Genomic DNA, 18,799 nt, shown 5'->3' on the forward strand with positions numbered 1-18,799 from the left:
TGAAAGTGTGGGCAGCACCAGACTGAGTGACCGATGCCAACCCCATTCTCCCTCTCCACTGGGCACAAATGCCACCAACTCCTTTGTTTCTTTGCCACCAGACTGTGTGTGTGTGTGTGTGTGTGTGTGTGTGTGTGTGTGTGTGTGTGTGTCCACCCTAGCGTTCAAACATCATCTTCTTTTCCCCTCCATCTCTTCACATCTCCCTCTCTCTGTCTCTCTCTCTCCCACTCTCTTTTTCCTCTGTATCCTCTCTCTCTCTCCTTCTCTCCCTCTCCCTCTCTCTCTCTCACCTTTCCTAAAAAAAGACCAATCAAAAACCTCTCTGTAGGGAGCCTGGCTTCTGTCTAAACACCTGCTGTCTTGGAGACGACCTCTTGACCTCTGGCGGTGGTGTGACGGACAGCACAGCAACTGATATAAATATTAATCAGAGGCTCCCACCAGGACATCTCTCTCTCTCTCTCTCTCTCTCTCTATCTCTCTTTTTTTCTTCCTCTCTCTCTCTCTCTCACAAACACACACAGCGACACTGACACACAAAGTCTGCGTCTGCCTCACATCTCTCTCCATCTTTTTGATTCATTCGCTCATGTTGCTTTTCTTTGTCTGCCATCTCTCCCTCCCCTCTCTTTCCCTCTCTCTCTCCGTCCTTCTCCCTGACATATCTTCCTCTTCATCCCCCTCTTTTCTGCGGCTCTTTCCCCGTTGTTTGATCTGACCTTTAGCTCATCATTCGGACAGAGATGCTGCGCGTCCGTTCCATCAATCTCGCCCATTTCCGCTGCAGCCCCTCAGCCTTGCTCTTGTCAACTTCTCATTTCTGGTCCTGCCAAACACGCAATAGCTTTCCAGCCAGACCGCTCATCCATTCTCCTAATCACCTTACTGTATCGAGTCATTGAAAAGACACAAGGACAGGTAGAGCAACGGCACAGGAAAGCTTGACATATAGGTGTGTAGGCGTAGATAGCATAAGAGAGAGAGAGAGAGAGAGAGAGAGAGAGAGAGAGACAGAAAGGGAAATAGAATCAATTCAGACTTGTAACTTGAAACTGTAGAAATCAAAAGTATGATACACGCATACAAAACGTATGGGTCTATACGTCAAAGGAAAAAAAAAAGAGTTAGATAACTCTGTTGCATTCTCATACACCCCTTGGTAATGATAAAGTCTCCTCTGCTGTCACACAAAGGCATTTAACAGGCTCGCATCTCTGCAGCCTTGTGGGAGCAGACATGCAAGGTCAGGAATATTATCTTAGCTATGAACTATGAATCTTTTTAATTTTTGGGCTTTTTATGCCTTTAATGACAACAGTGTAAAGAGACAGGAAGCGAATGGGAGAGAGAGTAGAGGTGGGATCCAGAAAGGACCACGGGGCGGAAATCGAGCCTGGGTCGCCAGCGTATGGTGCAGGTACCCCAGCCAGTTGCGCCACAGCTGGGGCCAGCTTTTGAACTATCTTAATGATTACTGCTCCTACCGCGAAGAAACATTGCTATCCATCTCTAATCTTTGCTGGTTAACTCTCAACCGGTGCTAGTGTGCTTATGAACAGGCCAAGCAGCAGAGCTGCACGAGCATCCCGTCAATCCTTTCCCTTATGCTGTCATTTAAACACTGTGTTCGAAACTCTAAGCTCTCAACATCAGCTAGGTAACACTAACAGTGCAAACAGTACAAAAGCACAGCGCTAACGTTAATGTTGAAATGTGTAATGAACGTAACCTAAAGCACAGTTTAACATCTCAAAATGTTAACCAACTCAAACAGTTTAAACATGTCAAAATCAGTTCAACAATAAAATGCAGTTTGGGGCTCAAAGCTCAAACCAGTTGTGGCTACACACAGAGATTCAATAAACCTGAGAGAAAATAGGAGTTTGAAGTTTCTAACATTAGTGTAGAAAGCGATGGGAAGCCCCTAGACCCCCCTAATTCTTCTTAAACCTGCTACCCAATCTGCTTGTTTTCACACTACAGCCGTGCGACAAGAAAAGCAAGCATCATACTAAATCGCAGGAACAGTGATTGCTGCTTCAACTAGCGTGTCAACTTCAACGTCGCATCGGACCCTATTGTAAATTTAGCACTACAAAACTAAGTGTAGGGCTTAAGTTTCCTCCAAGTTTTGGCTTGTTCCAATTTCACTTTCTTTTTTTCCACACTCTCACACATTCTGTGCTAGAGGCTGACTTACAAAACAGACTGGCATACACACACAGAGACATACAGACACACACAGGTCACAAAAGTACAGAGACACCTCTTCTGTTTCTGCATTATTAAAAGGCAAGGTTTACCACTGAGGGACAAACAGAAAAAAACACTTAAAAGAACAAAGCACTCACTTTCTCTCTTAACATGATTAATGCACAACAACAGTCTCACACACACGCACGTGCACGCACACGCACACACACACACAAACGCACACACGCACACGCACACACACACACACACACACACACACACACACACACACACACACACACACACACACACACACACACACACACACACACACACACACACACACACACACACACAAATAGGCCTCACTTCTCAGGAGGTTAAATGCAAGGTCAGTTTTTTAAACGGAGTGTCATCTAATATCAACAGAATTTCAAATTCAAGCAAATTAAACTAAAAACAAATATTATCATCCACCCACCCATCCATCCATCCACTCACCCACACACACAGACACACACACACACACAAACACACACATAATCTCATGAGCATACCTCTGGCTCCTCTGCCTCAATCAGGAGCTTGGCTGTGGTGATCCTTGACTCGTATGGTGGGATCCCACTCTGAAAAAGAACAAACAAATGAACAAACAAACAAACAAACAAACAAACAAACAGACTCGCTCATCACCGGGAAATAAACAAATAAACAAAAACAGAGACGATGCTAGGGTGCTCCGCTCTCCTGCTACACGGATGCCGAATGACTAAGTGCGCACCTTGACTCACGCCGGGGGTGACTTTCAATGGAAACCTGCGTTTGTATATTTCTCTGTGTGTGACTAAGACAAGCCCCCATTTATCCTCCCTTTGCTCTACCACTACATCTGGAGTGCCCACCACACCACCACATATGGCCTCTTCAGGATGAAGCCACGAGGAGCGAGAGTTCAAATCTTTACCTAAGAAATGGGACTCACACTCGATAAACTTTGCGAGACAGACCAAATTATTCTGGCTGTATCGACAATAGCCAGAAAGCCCATAGATTCTTTTAAAGAGCATAGTTAGCGCCATTCAGGGTAAACGGAGGAAAACACTTCCAACACTTTATGGCTGAACAAACGGTGCCACAGCTGTAGTCCAGTCTCGCCTGCTGGTCTCCACATAGGCTACTGTTTGAACTGTTGAAATACGGATTTCAATGAAACTCATGAATAGGACTTCCTGCTTTCAATGATGTAAAATTATGATTTTTACATCATTGAAAGCAGGAAGTCCAACATTGAAATCCGTATTTCTCCCATCTCAAGGCAAACTGAGAGAATGATGCGGGACCATTCAAAAACATGACTGGTTTTCTAAAGATACAAAGCTTAATGCTAATCGGTGAAGTGTCCCTTTAAAGGCAGCTCACACAATGGGCACAGCTGTGGATCAAACTCAAGTTCATAACTCAATTAGCCTACGCAATGCACAACACTACATGCACAGGCTAACACAATACAAGTTAGAAAGCAAGAACTTTCTCTCTTTGAAACAGTTCACACATTAACCATTTCAGTGTTATACCTGCCAGCTGAACTGCTTCCCCTGCACTGCAACAGAAAAGGATGGAAGTGCAGAAAATGTACAGTTGAATTCAAAGTAAGTCTCTCTCTTTCTGTCTGAGTGTGTGTCTGAGTGTGTGTGTGTGTGTGTGTGTGTGTGTGTGTGTGAGAGCACACAACTCTCTCATTCAATTAGTGTGCCAGGCCACGCACGTGTGAATTTGAAGATGGAAGTCGAGTAAAAACGTCTCCTCTCATGTCATCATTCTTTCATCACCTCCTCACTCAACTTTCTCTGCTAATCTCCCACTGACAGACTGACTTACACGAACACGCACACACACACGCACGCGCACACACATACACACACAGTACTACCACCTTTAGACACACACATTTTTTCTACTCAACACAAATTCCTATTTTAACCTAGTGAGAGAATGAGTGAGTGAGTGTGTGTGTTTGTGTGTGTGTGTGTGCAACTGCTTATTCTGACAAGTGCAATAGATCAGCAGACTAAAAAGCCTCCATAATGAGGGCCACGGTACCAAGTGAACCCAATTAAACCCACACACACGTGTACGTGCGCAGACACATGCATACATGCAGCATCTGTCGCCTCTCTACGGCTCCAAAAGATCAACCTGAACATTAAACAAGGAAAAAGGAGCAAAATCATTTAAAACCAAACTGTTTCAGTGAATGAGTGGGGAAATGAGTGTGTGTGTGTGTGTGCGCGCGCGCTATACCTGTTCCGATTCGTCCTCCTGTAAAGTGGCCACCTGCTCCGTCTGCGGTTTCAAACTGGGCAACCACGAGGACACACTCCTCTTCAGGTAGTCTTTTCCTTCCTGTAAGAGTTTGGGGAGATGACGTTGGAACATCATGCATCCTTGAAAGGCCCATCAGAGCGGAGAGAGAGGAAAAAATTCTGCACAATGCCCTCATCCGTAAACACAAACCCCACACTTCACCAAACTCGAGAACACATACTGAGAGCTTACGATGACCTATGTAATCTCTATTTTTTGCAGCATGGACAGCGTCGTGCATCTAAAGGGCACTTCTAAATAAAGTACAAGTGAGGTACAAGGGCGGTGTGCGCGCTATGTAAAGACAAGCTGGCTGACAGGGGAAACAAAAAATGAAAGGTCTCAGAATTGCACCCAATTTCCCTTTCTCCTCGTTGTCCTCTAATTAAATATACTACATTAAACTTTCTGTACCTGTGGCCATCTGGAGTAAGTGCTGACAAACACCACATTCATTCCAGAAGTTATGGCAAGCGGATTCCAAAATGTAGAGATGTAGTTAATACTTTACTACGAGTCTGGATCATTTCCAAACATTTGATGGGTTGAAGTGTCTCTGATTTCTTACGGTTCCTTCTACAGTTATTCTGTCTTTGTCATTTCTGCATGTTATTTATGTAAACCACATTTAATTGAGGTTATGCGGAACGTCAGAAGGCTACACCGGAAAACAGGTCGGATCACATCAACTTCTCAAGTGATAACATTGATTCTGACAGTAATTAAGCTATCGTCAACAAAAATACTATTAACCTGCATTTCAAATGAGGTTTTATCGTCTGTATGTTATTGCTTTGTTCAAAAGTATGCGGATCAAAAAAAAAAGACAGTTCTGTCGTATAGGCTTTTTCTTTTTCTTCTATTATGATGATTTTTTACCAAGGTATTGTTGTAAGATACTTTTAGTGGGAGGCATCATATCAACGTCAAAATTTTGGTGTCATGATAAAACTAGTTGGTTTCTATTCTAGTTTTCTATGACAGAGTGCCGTCACTACGGTTGAGTGTGCATTATGACTGCCATACCAAAGGGCTCTTTGCCGTTGCGGTCAAGCTGCAGGGTTAGTCCCCGGAGACCCGGGTTCAACACCAGTCACTGCTCTGACCCTTGGCTACATTTTCCCAATCAAAATAGAGGGTAAAGTGTATGACTTTAACTGAACATACCCCAATCCAAACCAAACATTTTAACTGAATTGTTATAGTGTTCACTGTTATGAGGATTCATTGAACCTAGTCTGGTTAAAACCAAACTCATTCACTGAACACTCACAATTGTGGTGCAATGTACATTGATGTGTGGTGTAGCAGGATAAATTGCGTAGACATAGTGTTAACTTTGAAATCATTGGCCTTACCAATCACACTGATCAGGGATTCCTATTATTACTTCCTACTACGCCTAAACTTTACAAACGGGCCATAAACACCATTGGCAGTTAGGAAACAATGTATCTGTTAATACATTTGCACATTCTTCCAACTGCAATTTGTGATGTTTGCAGACAGCTTTGACCATTTTTGCCCCGAAACTATAGCGTCATCCACTCTCGTCGCTAACTGGGCAGGTTATCTGCTGACCGTTGGAAACATGAATTATGGTGTCTCAGACCAGTATCTCCCTGAAAGGAGATCTAGGTGGCTGTGGCCAAGACATTGGTTAGATTTTCGACTTTGTTCTCAGATTCCTTCTATCTTCTAGGCAATGGCTTCATTACAACAAAGAATTATACTGTCCTACCGCCTCAGACGAAACAGAGGTTCCTCAAACAGCTTCGCTTATGCCCCCCACCCCCACCCCCCACCCCCTCTAAACCCCTGCTTTGTCTCCCTTAATGTGCAATACTCAGCCTCTGTAGCGCCATGATAGCCAATAAACGTGGATTGCCTCCTGTAAAAAACCCTGATATTGCTCCACAACTGTTTGCCTTTATCTTCCACCCGAGACCGCTTTAAATTGATGGGACCACTGTTATGGGTTCACTGCTACGTGCGGCTGATTGTTCTTTGGTCGGGAGGCTGTAGGAACAGGGGTCCACCCCCCCACCCCACCCCCGCACCACTTCTCTCTCTGTGCCACTGTGCATTTGAAGGCAAGTACGTGCATGAGGGAAATACACAACTGGCTACAAAACAGCTGCTTCAGCTTCCTGAGTGGTCGCGGTAGGCACCCGGAGTGTCACTGGCAGCTCAGGCACATTCGTAAAACGTTTTTTCTTTTCTTCTCCAGTTTAGTCTGTTAAACTGCAAGCAACGCTCTGGGAGGACCTTGGTCAGCTCCTCGTGGGCGATCACTTCTATTGGATTACAGAGGGCTTTTTTTTTTTACCCACCTGACGTATCACAGAAGAATGTGAAGCTTTTTTTTTTAACGCGTCCTTAGGCTAGTTCTTGTGCAGTACAGTTTGTACCAGGCATCGACTACTAAAGTCACCAACTGTACAAAGTAAAGTACTTCTACTAGACTGTGGTTTTAACAAACACTGAGCACAGATTTAAAACACACACACACACACACACACACACACACACACACACACACACACACACACACACACACACACACACACACACACACACACACACACACACACACACACACACACACACACACACACACACACACACACACACACACAAGAGATAGATATAGAGATAGAGAGAGAGAACAGAACAGAGAGGAGAAGTGAGGTGCAGCCAGGCACACTGAGGATTCTGATATTGGACCATATACCACCGGCTCTTCATAATGCTGTTAAATCCTTGAGTTTTGGCACAGAGAGCACAGCAACTTCAGTGAGGGGCAGAGAAGGATAAATACATGCAGGTGTGCGCACACACACACGCGCACACACACACACACACACACACACACACACACACACACACACACACACACACACACACACACACACACACACACACACACACACACACACACACACACACACACACACACACACACACACTCAGTTAGTTTTGGAGAGCAACGCTGTCCTCTGCTGGCTGCAAATGGTACCTACAGGACCTATGCCCAGTATCAGTTTGCACGGCAGGTCCTGGACCGATTTGATTTTGCTTCATGAGCAACGTACGCACTAGAGTGTATAAAGCCTACATCAATGACAGGAAGTTTAGCCTTCTACAGAACAGGGACACACTAACACAGAACTGGTTGGCAAGTCAATGCACAAGAAAGAAAAAACAATGTGCGAATCGAGCATGGTTAATGACCCATGCTCCACTGTTAAGACCCCTAACACATTCACAGTACTGCACCATGCCACTCCTGCTCCACAGAACATCAACTCAAACATCTACATATCCCACCAAAGCCATTTGTTTAATCATCTCATCCCCACTGCTGATCAATAGCTCAGTTAAGGTCTCGTGTACATTGTACAGCACTTCATCAAGCACACATTAAATATGCCCTGGTGCTGATTAGAACAGCCCCTTTATGATTACAGCCATATAATGAGATTTGTGGGCTTTGATTAGGAGGACATGAAGATCTATTGTTGTGCCATTCTCTTCATCACAAACAAACACACACAAACATATAGACGGAGACAAAGCGACATTAATTGATTTACAGGCATGAGCGTGTGTGCACGGGGACAGGCACATGCGCACACACACACACACACACACGCCAAGACACGGATTAGCGCATGACTCAGAGACATGGTCACACTTCACACAAAAAGCACATTAGCAACCGGCATCGGAAATGTGTGTGTGCGTGTGTGTGTGTGTGTGGGTGTGTGCGTGTATCTGTGTGCTGTCTAAATGCTATCCTCTATGTGACTGAGTGTGTGAGTGCTTGTGTGTGCATTTGTGTGTGTGGGTGTGTGTGTGTGTGTGGGTGCGTGTTACCTCCATGTTCTGAGTGCTGAACAGATAGCTGGCCATTAGCTGCAGTGCCTCTGCGTTGACGGGGTCATACTCCAGGGCTTTGGCAATGGCCTCTTTACACTTGTCTGCTGCTCCCTCTTCCATACTGATCACACACACACACACACACACACACACACACACACGCACGCACACACACACGCACGCACACACGCACACACGCACACACGCACGCACACACACACACACGCACGCACGCACACACACACACGCACACACGCACACACGCACACACGCACACACGCACACACGCACACACGCACACACACAAAAGAGAAAACAATTATCAGTAAATCTCATTATGTAGCCTGTTTAATTGTCCAACGCTGAAGCATTTAGCTGGTCTTGCACAGCAGCACATCATGCTCCACACCAGTGCTAACACGGCTACTTGACCACTGCTCCCGATCAACATTTACCGGATCAATCTTCATTTAAAATCACTGCCTCCAGCCCTCCAAAGCTGTTTAATGCCAAACACACCTGTCAATTAAGCACACAGAAATTTCCCTGACGGTGTCAGTATTGATTCATTTCATTGTGTATCTTTATGAACACACGTCTCTCTCTCTCCCTCTCTCTCGCGGACACCTTGACACAAACTGTGCAAATGTCAGTTTAATGTTCAAACAACTTGAGAAATGTTGCATTCATGGTTCAATTATTAGGCTGATGCGAATTGAATCATGAATAAATCAATCCAAAAAAAATGGTTATGACAATCCTTTCACGCACAGGAACCCAGTGATGGAATGGTAAGTAAATTAAGTCAATTTGCAGGTTGCTAACGTATATACAACATAGCCTAGCAAACATTAAATTGCCTGGCATAATCTGGGCATCTTTCAACACAGTAGTCCCTTTATTAAGGGCAGCCATTTTAAAGAAGGCTTGGCAGTAAGCGTTATGATGGTTGTGTAATGTGGAACCACGGCATCAGGACTCCAACACTGTATAAGTTTGTACTTCATTCCAGCCTCTTGGCCCATGGCTACTTGACCTTAAGAAAGTCTGATGAATAAGGGCTATGCAGACCTCAGAATCGATGCGGTGTTGGGACCCGTTCGGAAATTTCTATCAATCCCAATTAGAAGGATTCTGCAAGGGAGCCCACTAACAATCTAAATCTCTTCCCGAATCATTCTAGCCTGACTGCGCTGCCGAATCCGGGCGCTTCCAGCCAGTGAATGCCATCGGGCTTAATGGCATTTAGTGTCTCCAGTGCTTGATTGAATCCCAGACTAATTCCCGGCTGAGTTCCATCCTGGGGCTTCCAATCAGGCCCCTCTCATCCTCGCCCTCGATCACCTCAGTGATGAGACGATCATCTCCCGCGCCAATCAATACTTCATTAGGGCAGGAAATGCTTACGCGCGGCTAAATCAACTTCGCCCCAAGAAGCCCGAAGAAGACAAAAGAGGTGAGGGGGAAAGTTGAAAAGTTCTCAGTTTCTCTCCATACCTACTGAGCTGGCAAACAATTTGCCTTCCTGTATGACACACACTCTCCCCCTCCTGCCAATCTCTCTTCCTATCCCTCCCTCTCTCTCTCCATCTCTCTCTCTGTGTGACTGTGTAACACCCCACACCCCCCACCCCACCCCACCCCACCCCACCCCACCCCACCCCACCCAGTCTGTCGCTCTCTTTCTCCCTCTCTCCCTGGGCCAGGTGCAGAGAGGACCGGGGCCATTACATTAATGACCGCACACTGTGCACACATCACACAATAACTCTGAAAGTGCTGCAAAATTGCCTCTCTCTCTCTCTCTCTCTCCCTCTCTCCCCCTCTCTCTCTCTCTCTCTCCCTCTCTCTCTCTATCGTCCTTGGCTCTGACCTTCACCCCGCGGCCTGCTGCTCTCTGAGCAGATGTCTCTCTAATGAGCCAGGGCCACACCTCACCAGAACACTTAGCGAGTATTTTCTATTCACAGGTCGCTTGAACAACTTGTCAAGACGTGCCATTCAGCCAGAATGCCACTGCTTGTGAATTGGATATCGAAGCATAACGACTAGACGACGCATCTTAGAAACGCAATAACTTTCTTGTGAAATTGGTTGAGTGCTCGGAACAGAATCGTTTCATTGCTATGGAAATAATTCAGAAGCTTTTAGATCATTTTACACAGAAAAAAGATAAACTTCTCCACAGAAATGTAAAGATGCACTCCAGCCACAGATAAACACCTAAAAACTCATCTTAATTCCTCAAAGGTACCTGCTCATATGTCGTTGCGACACAACAACAATGGGCTGTTTTGATTTGTTAGTCTGAAACGTCAGCCAGTGCACTTTCTATGTAAACCAGAAACACTCAGCCATGCCGTATTCTGCTTATTTGAATCATGATAGAACGTGTAACACATAAAACACATCTAACGGATATGTGAAAAAGCGTTAAATAGTTGATAATAGTTGATAAATAGTCTTCAAAACTGTGACCAGATCACCCCATACATTTGTGAAATCTAGAATGATCAGAGTGAGATGTAGATGGACAATTCTAACGATTTACCCAGAGAACTCCAAAAGATCAGTTCAAATTGGGGAAAGACTGTTGGAAGACAGCATGCAGATGAATCAAAAAATCATAAAGAATAAAGGGTTTCCCTTTGGGGTTACCAACAGAGAAGAGCGAGTGAAAATAACAAGCAATTAAGCGACTGTCTGCTCACCCATGCATTTAGAGTTTTACACCTGCTATCTCTACATGAAATTCTCCAGACAGAGACATCTCTGGCACCCCGCAAAAACACTTTCACAAAAGGCTTCCTTGAAACAAACACCGGGATCAGTAAATGCTCAAACCAAGAGAAGAGAGAGACAGCTCAATGTTTGTGTGAAGTGACAGACAAATCATGCTCACAGATGTGTTGGGTTTGATGTGATCTGCGTGACACGTGTGTGTGTGTGCATATAAAACAGGCCGCCAGGCTCACCAGAGGTCTGTGAAGTAAATCTCTGCCATGGAACAGAAGGCCACAGAGAGGTCTTTTCCCGACACAGCGGGGCCGTCTTCTTCACCACAGGCCGACGCCCCCTCAGCCGAGGCAGCCTATCAGAAAAGGGTTATTAACATCACGTTAGAGAAAGGTACTTGGAATATCTTGCACACACTGGGGTCGGAACAAAAAACCTGTGCTTGGGGTTTTTTTTGCTGCACGAGGAGCCGCGTGTTTTTCTACCGTCCAGAGGGCTGCTCTTTTGGACGGCCGGTTCTATTCCAGACACGGCTCCCTTGTGATTCAGCCAGGGAGAACAAATAGGGGGGAAATGGTCACTAATGCAATCAAAGTCAGCAAAGGCAGAAAGTGTTCAACTGTGAAGCCATTACCCTGGTGCCGCCATGAAAAACCTAATGGATTTACTCGTGTTCCATAAAAATCTGCAACGCCTAATGGAACAAACGTCATAACCCTGTGTGCAGGGAGGGTTAATGACCGAACTGAACTCAGAATGCTGCCTGGGTTTATGCTCGTGCTTGATGGAGCCTCGGGTTTATGCATCAATTCTGACCCGGGCGTTAAGACAACATAGGACAAAAAATAAATAAAATAATCATCAGTAGGAACTAAAGATAATGGGAGCAGAATGCAGTCATCCAGCCACCTTCATTTTCACTGCAATAAAGAATTTATAAGTCCCTCAACACCGCGAGGTATAATGGAAAGATTATAGATAAGAGTGTGTCAGCGTGATCTCTCTTCACTCCTTTCTTCCACAACTGCACCAAAAAACAAAGATTTTAAGAGAGTAATATGTTTTAATTAAAGCTTTTTTACGTGCTGACACTTATAGCCAAAGCTACTTTCAGATGTCAATGAATTGCAAAGCCTGACTCCATAGAGCAACCTGGGAGTCAAACTCACGACTTTTCAGGCTACTGCAGCAAACAGTACAAGCACCTTATCCACGACACTTATCACTGCCATTCGTCATTTTGACACTGATGTGAAGTCATTTCACCATAGGCTGTGAGTGACTGATGGTCCCAGGTACCACACTGGTCCTAACTTTGCCAACGGTTGGCACAAGAGCTCCAAAGTTGCTCCCGTTTTCCCACCGTCATTATAAGTTGTGTGTAAGATCGATTTTTAAAAAAGTATTTAATCTATCGACAATAAAGCATAATGATTAACCATACAATAGCTGCTTTGGCTGTGATACGTCTCAGCAAGCCGTTGTGTCTTGGAGGCCCGCGAGTCTCAGAATCAATACTGTGCGGTGCAAGGGGGAGGATTTGAAGAGTGCAACGATTTCTGGAGTTCTAGCTCTGTTCTTCAGTGCATGCAATGTGAAATAATAATGGATAGAAGAGAGTGTTGATCTATAGCTACATCTAGACAGATGGAATGACTGCATACATATAGAGTGTGACTTCTTCCTCCCAATGGACTTTAGATTTAGATATGGAATTAAGACATATAGATTATATAGTATGTGTTAGAGACAGCCAAGCTGTTAGACCAGATTAGCTTTTTGCTGAAATGATGAACTTATCAAGACAAAAGAAATGTTTGTGTGGGCTTGTTTGTGAATGGGAACATCTAAATCACACGACAGAAGTGGGGATGTGAATTATGAAGCAGACGCCATCGTCCTTGCATTTCTGAACTTTTCTTTTGAAATACAACCGCAGTTCTAGACGCTTGCTAATTAGAAAGGACGCATCACCCGGTTATGAAACAATACTGCCAAGCTCTAAATGCTCCAACCCTCCATTTCCTCCCAATTCATTTGTTCCTTGTGTGAGAGAGCTTCAAAGAGAAGTACCCATCACCACTAATGGAATGGCCACTAATGACAGGGGAGATTGAGGAGATCAGGACAGACAGCAGAGTGGTGGGCCAGAGTGATGGGCCCCACAAACAAGACAAAAGATAACCATTTCAGACAAGTAGTCCTCACTGGCTCCAGCCATCTTTGCACAGACCAAAACAATTACTGCCAGCTGAGGTGAGAATGAGGAGGTGACTAAAAAGAGTAGCTGCTGTGATTTCACAACACACAGAAGTAAAACAAACAGAGAGAATTCCCACATATATGACCCTGCAAGGCGAAACCAGTCGCTTTGGTAACATTTACAAAAGTAAGGTAGTGTGCTCACATGAACGACCATAAACTAAGCTTTCCAACGATATGTATATTGAGGGTATTACAAAAACAATCGCTAAGATAACCGTATTCAAAGTCGACATGGTTCTCCTGCCATGACATGCCAGAAGTGGACAGTGGCAGTGTGGACAACGGGAATGACTGCTAATGTGTTGAATCTTCACCGGGTTTAACAGCCAAAACATATGTTTTTCCGTGAACTTTGTTCAGGATATGAAACTGTAGACTGCATACTGTCGAAATTATGCGAAAACGTGACATTCAACATTTTAACCCGGAAGTTTGTTTATTGTGGATTTTCTCCAAAAAGCATTGTGCGCAAAGTGACTGATTTTGCTTTGCAGGGTCACATATAGCCTACACAATGAGACAAGTAACTAAATAGTGTTTTAAAGGAGTCATAGAACGCATTTTTTGACCATTACAAATTGATCTTTGAGCCTAAATAATGTCATATGTAAATTTGTGGGGCTGAAAACGCCCCAGGAGCACTGCTAGATCGCCTAATACAAGGTCATAAATAAGCCTTGCAATGAAACAGTTTGTTTTTCCCGCCCACTCAGCAAGTTCATGAATATTCAAATGAGATGCGCGCTGATTGGTCTATTGGCCGATATGTCCTGAAAGTTGATTGGCTCAATCCACCGGTCTGAAGCTAGAGCAAAGTGAAACTACGTTTACTGCTGGTAAATAAAGCCAAAGTCTTTGATAAAGCTATCAACAATGGATTTAAATAAGGAATACAGCCGTACATGTATAAACCGAGTCAGAAGAAGGTTCTGACGAAGATGAAGTGCAGCAGATTCCCCAACAGAATGAATGTGTTAGATTGGTAAGTTTTATCAGTACATTTCTTAGTATAGTAACTCTCCAAAGTTAGCTGTAATAACGCTAGCATTACAACGTCTCTGCCATAGACCACATATCTAGATACTATCATCGTAAGAGCAGTTTAACAAGAATTATTAATCGAAGGTATGCAAATGAGAGGGGCCGAGGGGTGTATCTAAAGGGGGATGGGCGCCTATTACGTGTTATCTGAGCTCTGTTCAGATTGGAGCATTTCAACACGGCTGTTTCTATTTCCCAATTTGCATACGAAAGCAGGCGGGGGACGCGGTAAAGTCTTTGGTGTTGTCCTTTGGACACTGCTCGCAGCCTAAATTCAACAGTAACAAGGTGAATGTGGTTTTGAATTCTAGGACTCCTTTAATAAAACAAGGTAACAACCATCTGCTGTCAATCTTATGAAAAATAACAGTGCAGCACTACCTTTTGCAATACAGCCCTATCATATGTCAAATTACCAGCATGATGAAGCTGAACATCTTTATAACACCGAAAGTGGTGCACAGCAACTGAGGACCTGGGGCCTCATGTACAAAGCTTGCGTACGCACAAAAATGCTGCGTACGCTAACTCTCACACTCACGTCCGGATGTACAAAGACTGACTTGAACGTGAGAATGTGCGGTCCTCCACGCAAGCTTCATGCCTGGCGTACGCACATTTCCAGTGTGTATCGTCAGTTGGCGACACGTAGAGGCAATGCAGCGCAACAACATTAGTTGATCACGAATCAAGGCCTTTATTTGCACAGCATATTGTGAAATGTGGGCTATTAAAAATAGCACTTCGAAGTCGGCATATGTTTCTAGATAAATGGGCATGCAATGTGCGTTAATACTACCAAACTATGCAACAGCCTATATCTGCAATTAAAACTGTAGTCTTATCAGAGGATATCAAGAATTAGGTAGCCTAATGTGAAACGTATAAATATAGTGCCTATATTTAGTTCCATGATTGTTCACTGGCTTATCAAACATTTCAGATTTCGAAGAGCTTTCCTTCCTCGAAATCTGTGATAAATGGGGTCGGCTTCACGAATATGTCCATGCCTTAAACATTTTCCGGGTGTTTTCACATATTTCCGATAGTTTTCAGTAAAACAAAATACAAATGGGACAAGATGATACGCGTGAATTGAAGCAATTTCCCTGACTGACTGCATAGGCTACTTTGACATTCCTCGAGTAAGCATTCACATTATTGTTGTCACATTTGTGCAAAATATAGGAATATGATCCAGAAATCGTCATGGCAAAGCCTGGATAAACTTCTACTATGGGTGCGCGATGCGTGGTCTCTTACTCGGACACGAGTGATTAATGCAGTTATTTTGTAATGCTTGAAATACCCACCAAACCGCGTTATGTGAACCTTGTCACTTGCAGACTGACCACTGAATCTGCCACGGTCTCTGACCCTTGTAGCCACTGCCACGCTCTGCCACTACCGTTTTTTTGTTTCGATATTAATTACAGATGATAAAGACGTACTGTAGGCTACTGTATCTTTACCATTTTGTCTGATAAGAGCACTTCTTCATTTGATTTGATTATTTAAATTGTATTACATTTTATAGCAGGTTCGAGAACGGATGGATCTACAAATGCGTTTTAAATCTTATTAATATTGTGGGATAAGCCATTTTGCCTTCGCGGAGGTCTGAGTTTTCGAATGGCCTTCTAGTTTGCATATTAAAATGAGTGTGATTGAGGGAGGAGAGAGGGTGGAGTATAATGCTCGTGCATGTGCGTTTAATTTCACGTAAATTGGGTTGTACAAAGGAAAGCTGCGTGGATTGCTGCGTACGCATGGTTTCATACATCTGAATTTTTTTGTGCGTACGCTTCTTTCCAGATTTTCGCGTACGCAATGTTTTAGTAGGAATTCCACGCAAGACTTTGTACATGAGGCCCCTGGCCTTTGGCAGAGCAATATGCTCTTGTCTTCTATCATTAAGATCTGTGGCAGGCAAAGAGACTGCACCAAGATATTGACAAGGAGAACACTGACCCCTGCTGATGAACTGGTGCATTACACCAAAACACATGTTTCAACCATGCAACCAAGCAACACATAGGCTTTGTCCAGAAGTCCAGCATGCACGCTGGATAGTACCTTCTTTCCAGTAGCGTCTTAGTTAGCTTGCTCCTCAGTATGCGTCCCTACCTACATTTGGACAGCATTAACTAGTTTGTCACCTGACTCGGGGAGGTGGGTGTGTTGATGATTTGCATGTCGTGTGGAGCTTGACCTGCACTGCGCAATGGATTATGGGATACCTGAGGGCAAAAAAGATGCATCGATGCACGCTTGGAAATCACGGCAAACGAAGTACCCAACTAGTGAGAGCGCTTGACTTTCGGACAGTCTATTCTGACGTAACTTCCGGAAAATGCACACTGCCCAGCGTGCGTACTGATGTTTCAGACACAGCCATAGTCTGACTTTCACCATACTAAACTCAATCTTTTAAGATTGAACATTAGTCTGGGGAGGCTGCGCTTTGTTTCTACTGAACTTCGCGTCGCTTAAGTTTTGTTATCGTCACGTCACCGGCCAATAGCGTGCCAGGACTAGAGTATGGTAGTTTCTGATTGGAAAAGTGGAAGTGATGGTCTGCACACTGCAATAGCTCCAAAAAATAGTATTTTTATTATTTAAAAGGCAACGTTTCGATCAACAGATCTTCGTCAGGAAAAATAGGAACTGGCATAGGAGGCCTATATATCACATGACCAATAGGCCTAGTAATCAAGCACCTGTCATAAACAGGCGGGGTGCACCCATGAGTGGCAATCAGTGCAGACATGCACTAGGCCCAAATCTTATTACAAAACATTGTGCAAAATGCAAAACATCAGTGCAAACATTTTATGCACAAAAGCATGACATATACTCTAGACACCATTTCTCCAAAGGGTTTAAACATGTACTTTGACCTTAAACCTTTTTTGTGACTTTTTCACCTTAAGTCTTCCATATGACAGCCAACATTCCTATACATTCACAATTTTTAAATATGTATTGTGATTTTATGTATGTATTGCTTTGTCATGCTTTTGTGCATAAAATGTTTGCACTGATGTTTTGCATTTTGCACAATGTTTTGTAATAAGATTTGGGCCTAGTGCATGTCTGCACTGATTGCCACTCATGGGTGCACCCAGCCTGTTTATGACAGGTGCTTGATTACTAGGCCTATTGGTCATGTGATATATAGGCCTCCTATGCCAGTTCCTATTTTGCCTGACGAAGATCTGTTGATCGAAACGTTGCCTTTTAAATAATAAAAATACAATTTTTTGGAGCTATTGCAGTGTGCAGACCATCACTTCCACTTTGACACGTTTTTTGTCTGGCACCTGCTAAAGAAAATCTGTGGATGTGCGCACCCGTCTCTCTAAATAAGTTTCTGATTGGAGCCAAAGGTTCTGGCAGTAAACAGAGAAGATAGATATGCTGGTTTCCAGCCAGAGCTGCCGGGCGAAATTTAAATTCCCCGGAAGTTTAGGCAGGGTTCACCCAGCTTAAGTAACACAAGCAAGAAATCTGAAACCTCGGAAAGGATCAAAAACAATCCATTTCTACTAATATCACATGCTTATTTTAAGGCCATTCATAATAAAATATTTTAAACATAATTCAAAAGAAGTGAAAGAACAAATAAATTAACTACTATTTCTATCCATGTTTACATCAAATCCCAAAATCATATTTCTTCCATAGAGAAAGACAACATTTTCACAAATAGTCAGCAAAATGATTAAATGGAAATGTTAACAGCACAAATACCACCATTGGGACAGTGTGTGTGTGTGTGTGTGTGTGTGTGTGTGTGTGTGTGTGTGTATGTGGTCATGCAGCATACTTACACTGGGCTGCTGAGCATCCAGAGTGCTGGTCATGATCTCGATGCCCTTCCTGAAGTAGTTGATGGCCTCCTGCCCGGTGTGGATCTGTCCCAGGTACATGTACTTACTATGACCCTGATCAGGGCTCAGCTCCACCGCCTTCAGAAACACCTGCACTGCAGTCAAGGAGCTACTGTATCGTACAAGCGGAACAAACATTTACACTACATACAGTGACAGCAATTCCACTGCTTCTACCATGAAGCCCATTCTGGGTGGCAGAGCCATCCTAACCTCGACAAACGACAACGTTTCAAGATGCAAAACACTCAAATAATTAAAAGTGACAACTCCTTTACACATCTTCATGTGTTGCATGATTGACACACGCTCCACAAATCAAGGCGCTCACATGAGGAGGGCACTTCTCAAGATCCCTCATGAAGAATTGTTGACTTGCCTAACTTGCCAGGGCCTATGCTTCTCCAATGTGCAACAAAGAC

The 18,799-nt window shown here is 43.9% G+C and overlaps 1 protein-coding gene across 1 annotated transcript in view; it reads right to left on the reverse strand.

Annotated features, from left to right (window-relative positions):
* The window catches only part of si:dkey-12j5.1 (uncharacterized), a 61,356-nt gene that overhangs the window by 41,053 nt on the left and 1,504 nt on the right, over positions 1 to 18,799 (reverse strand). The window contains exons 4-8 of the mRNA XM_062539060.1: positions 18,318 to 18,467; positions 11,418 to 11,533; positions 8,440 to 8,563; positions 4,498 to 4,599; positions 2,754 to 2,822 (exon numbers count right to left, since the gene is read on the reverse strand). Coding sequence (XP_062395044.1) covers positions 2,754 to 2,822; positions 4,498 to 4,599; positions 8,440 to 8,563; positions 11,418 to 11,533; positions 18,318 to 18,467 — 561 coding nt within the window. The remainder of the gene's footprint in view (positions 1 to 2,753; positions 2,823 to 4,497; positions 4,600 to 8,439; positions 8,564 to 11,417; positions 11,534 to 18,317; positions 18,468 to 18,799) is intronic.

Source organism: Sardina pilchardus, chromosome 6, assembly GCF_963854185.1.
Source record: "Sardina pilchardus chromosome 6, fSarPil1.1, whole genome shotgun sequence".
Classification (NCBI taxonomy): domain Eukaryota; kingdom Metazoa; phylum Chordata; class Actinopteri; order Clupeiformes; family Clupeidae; genus Sardina; species Sardina pilchardus.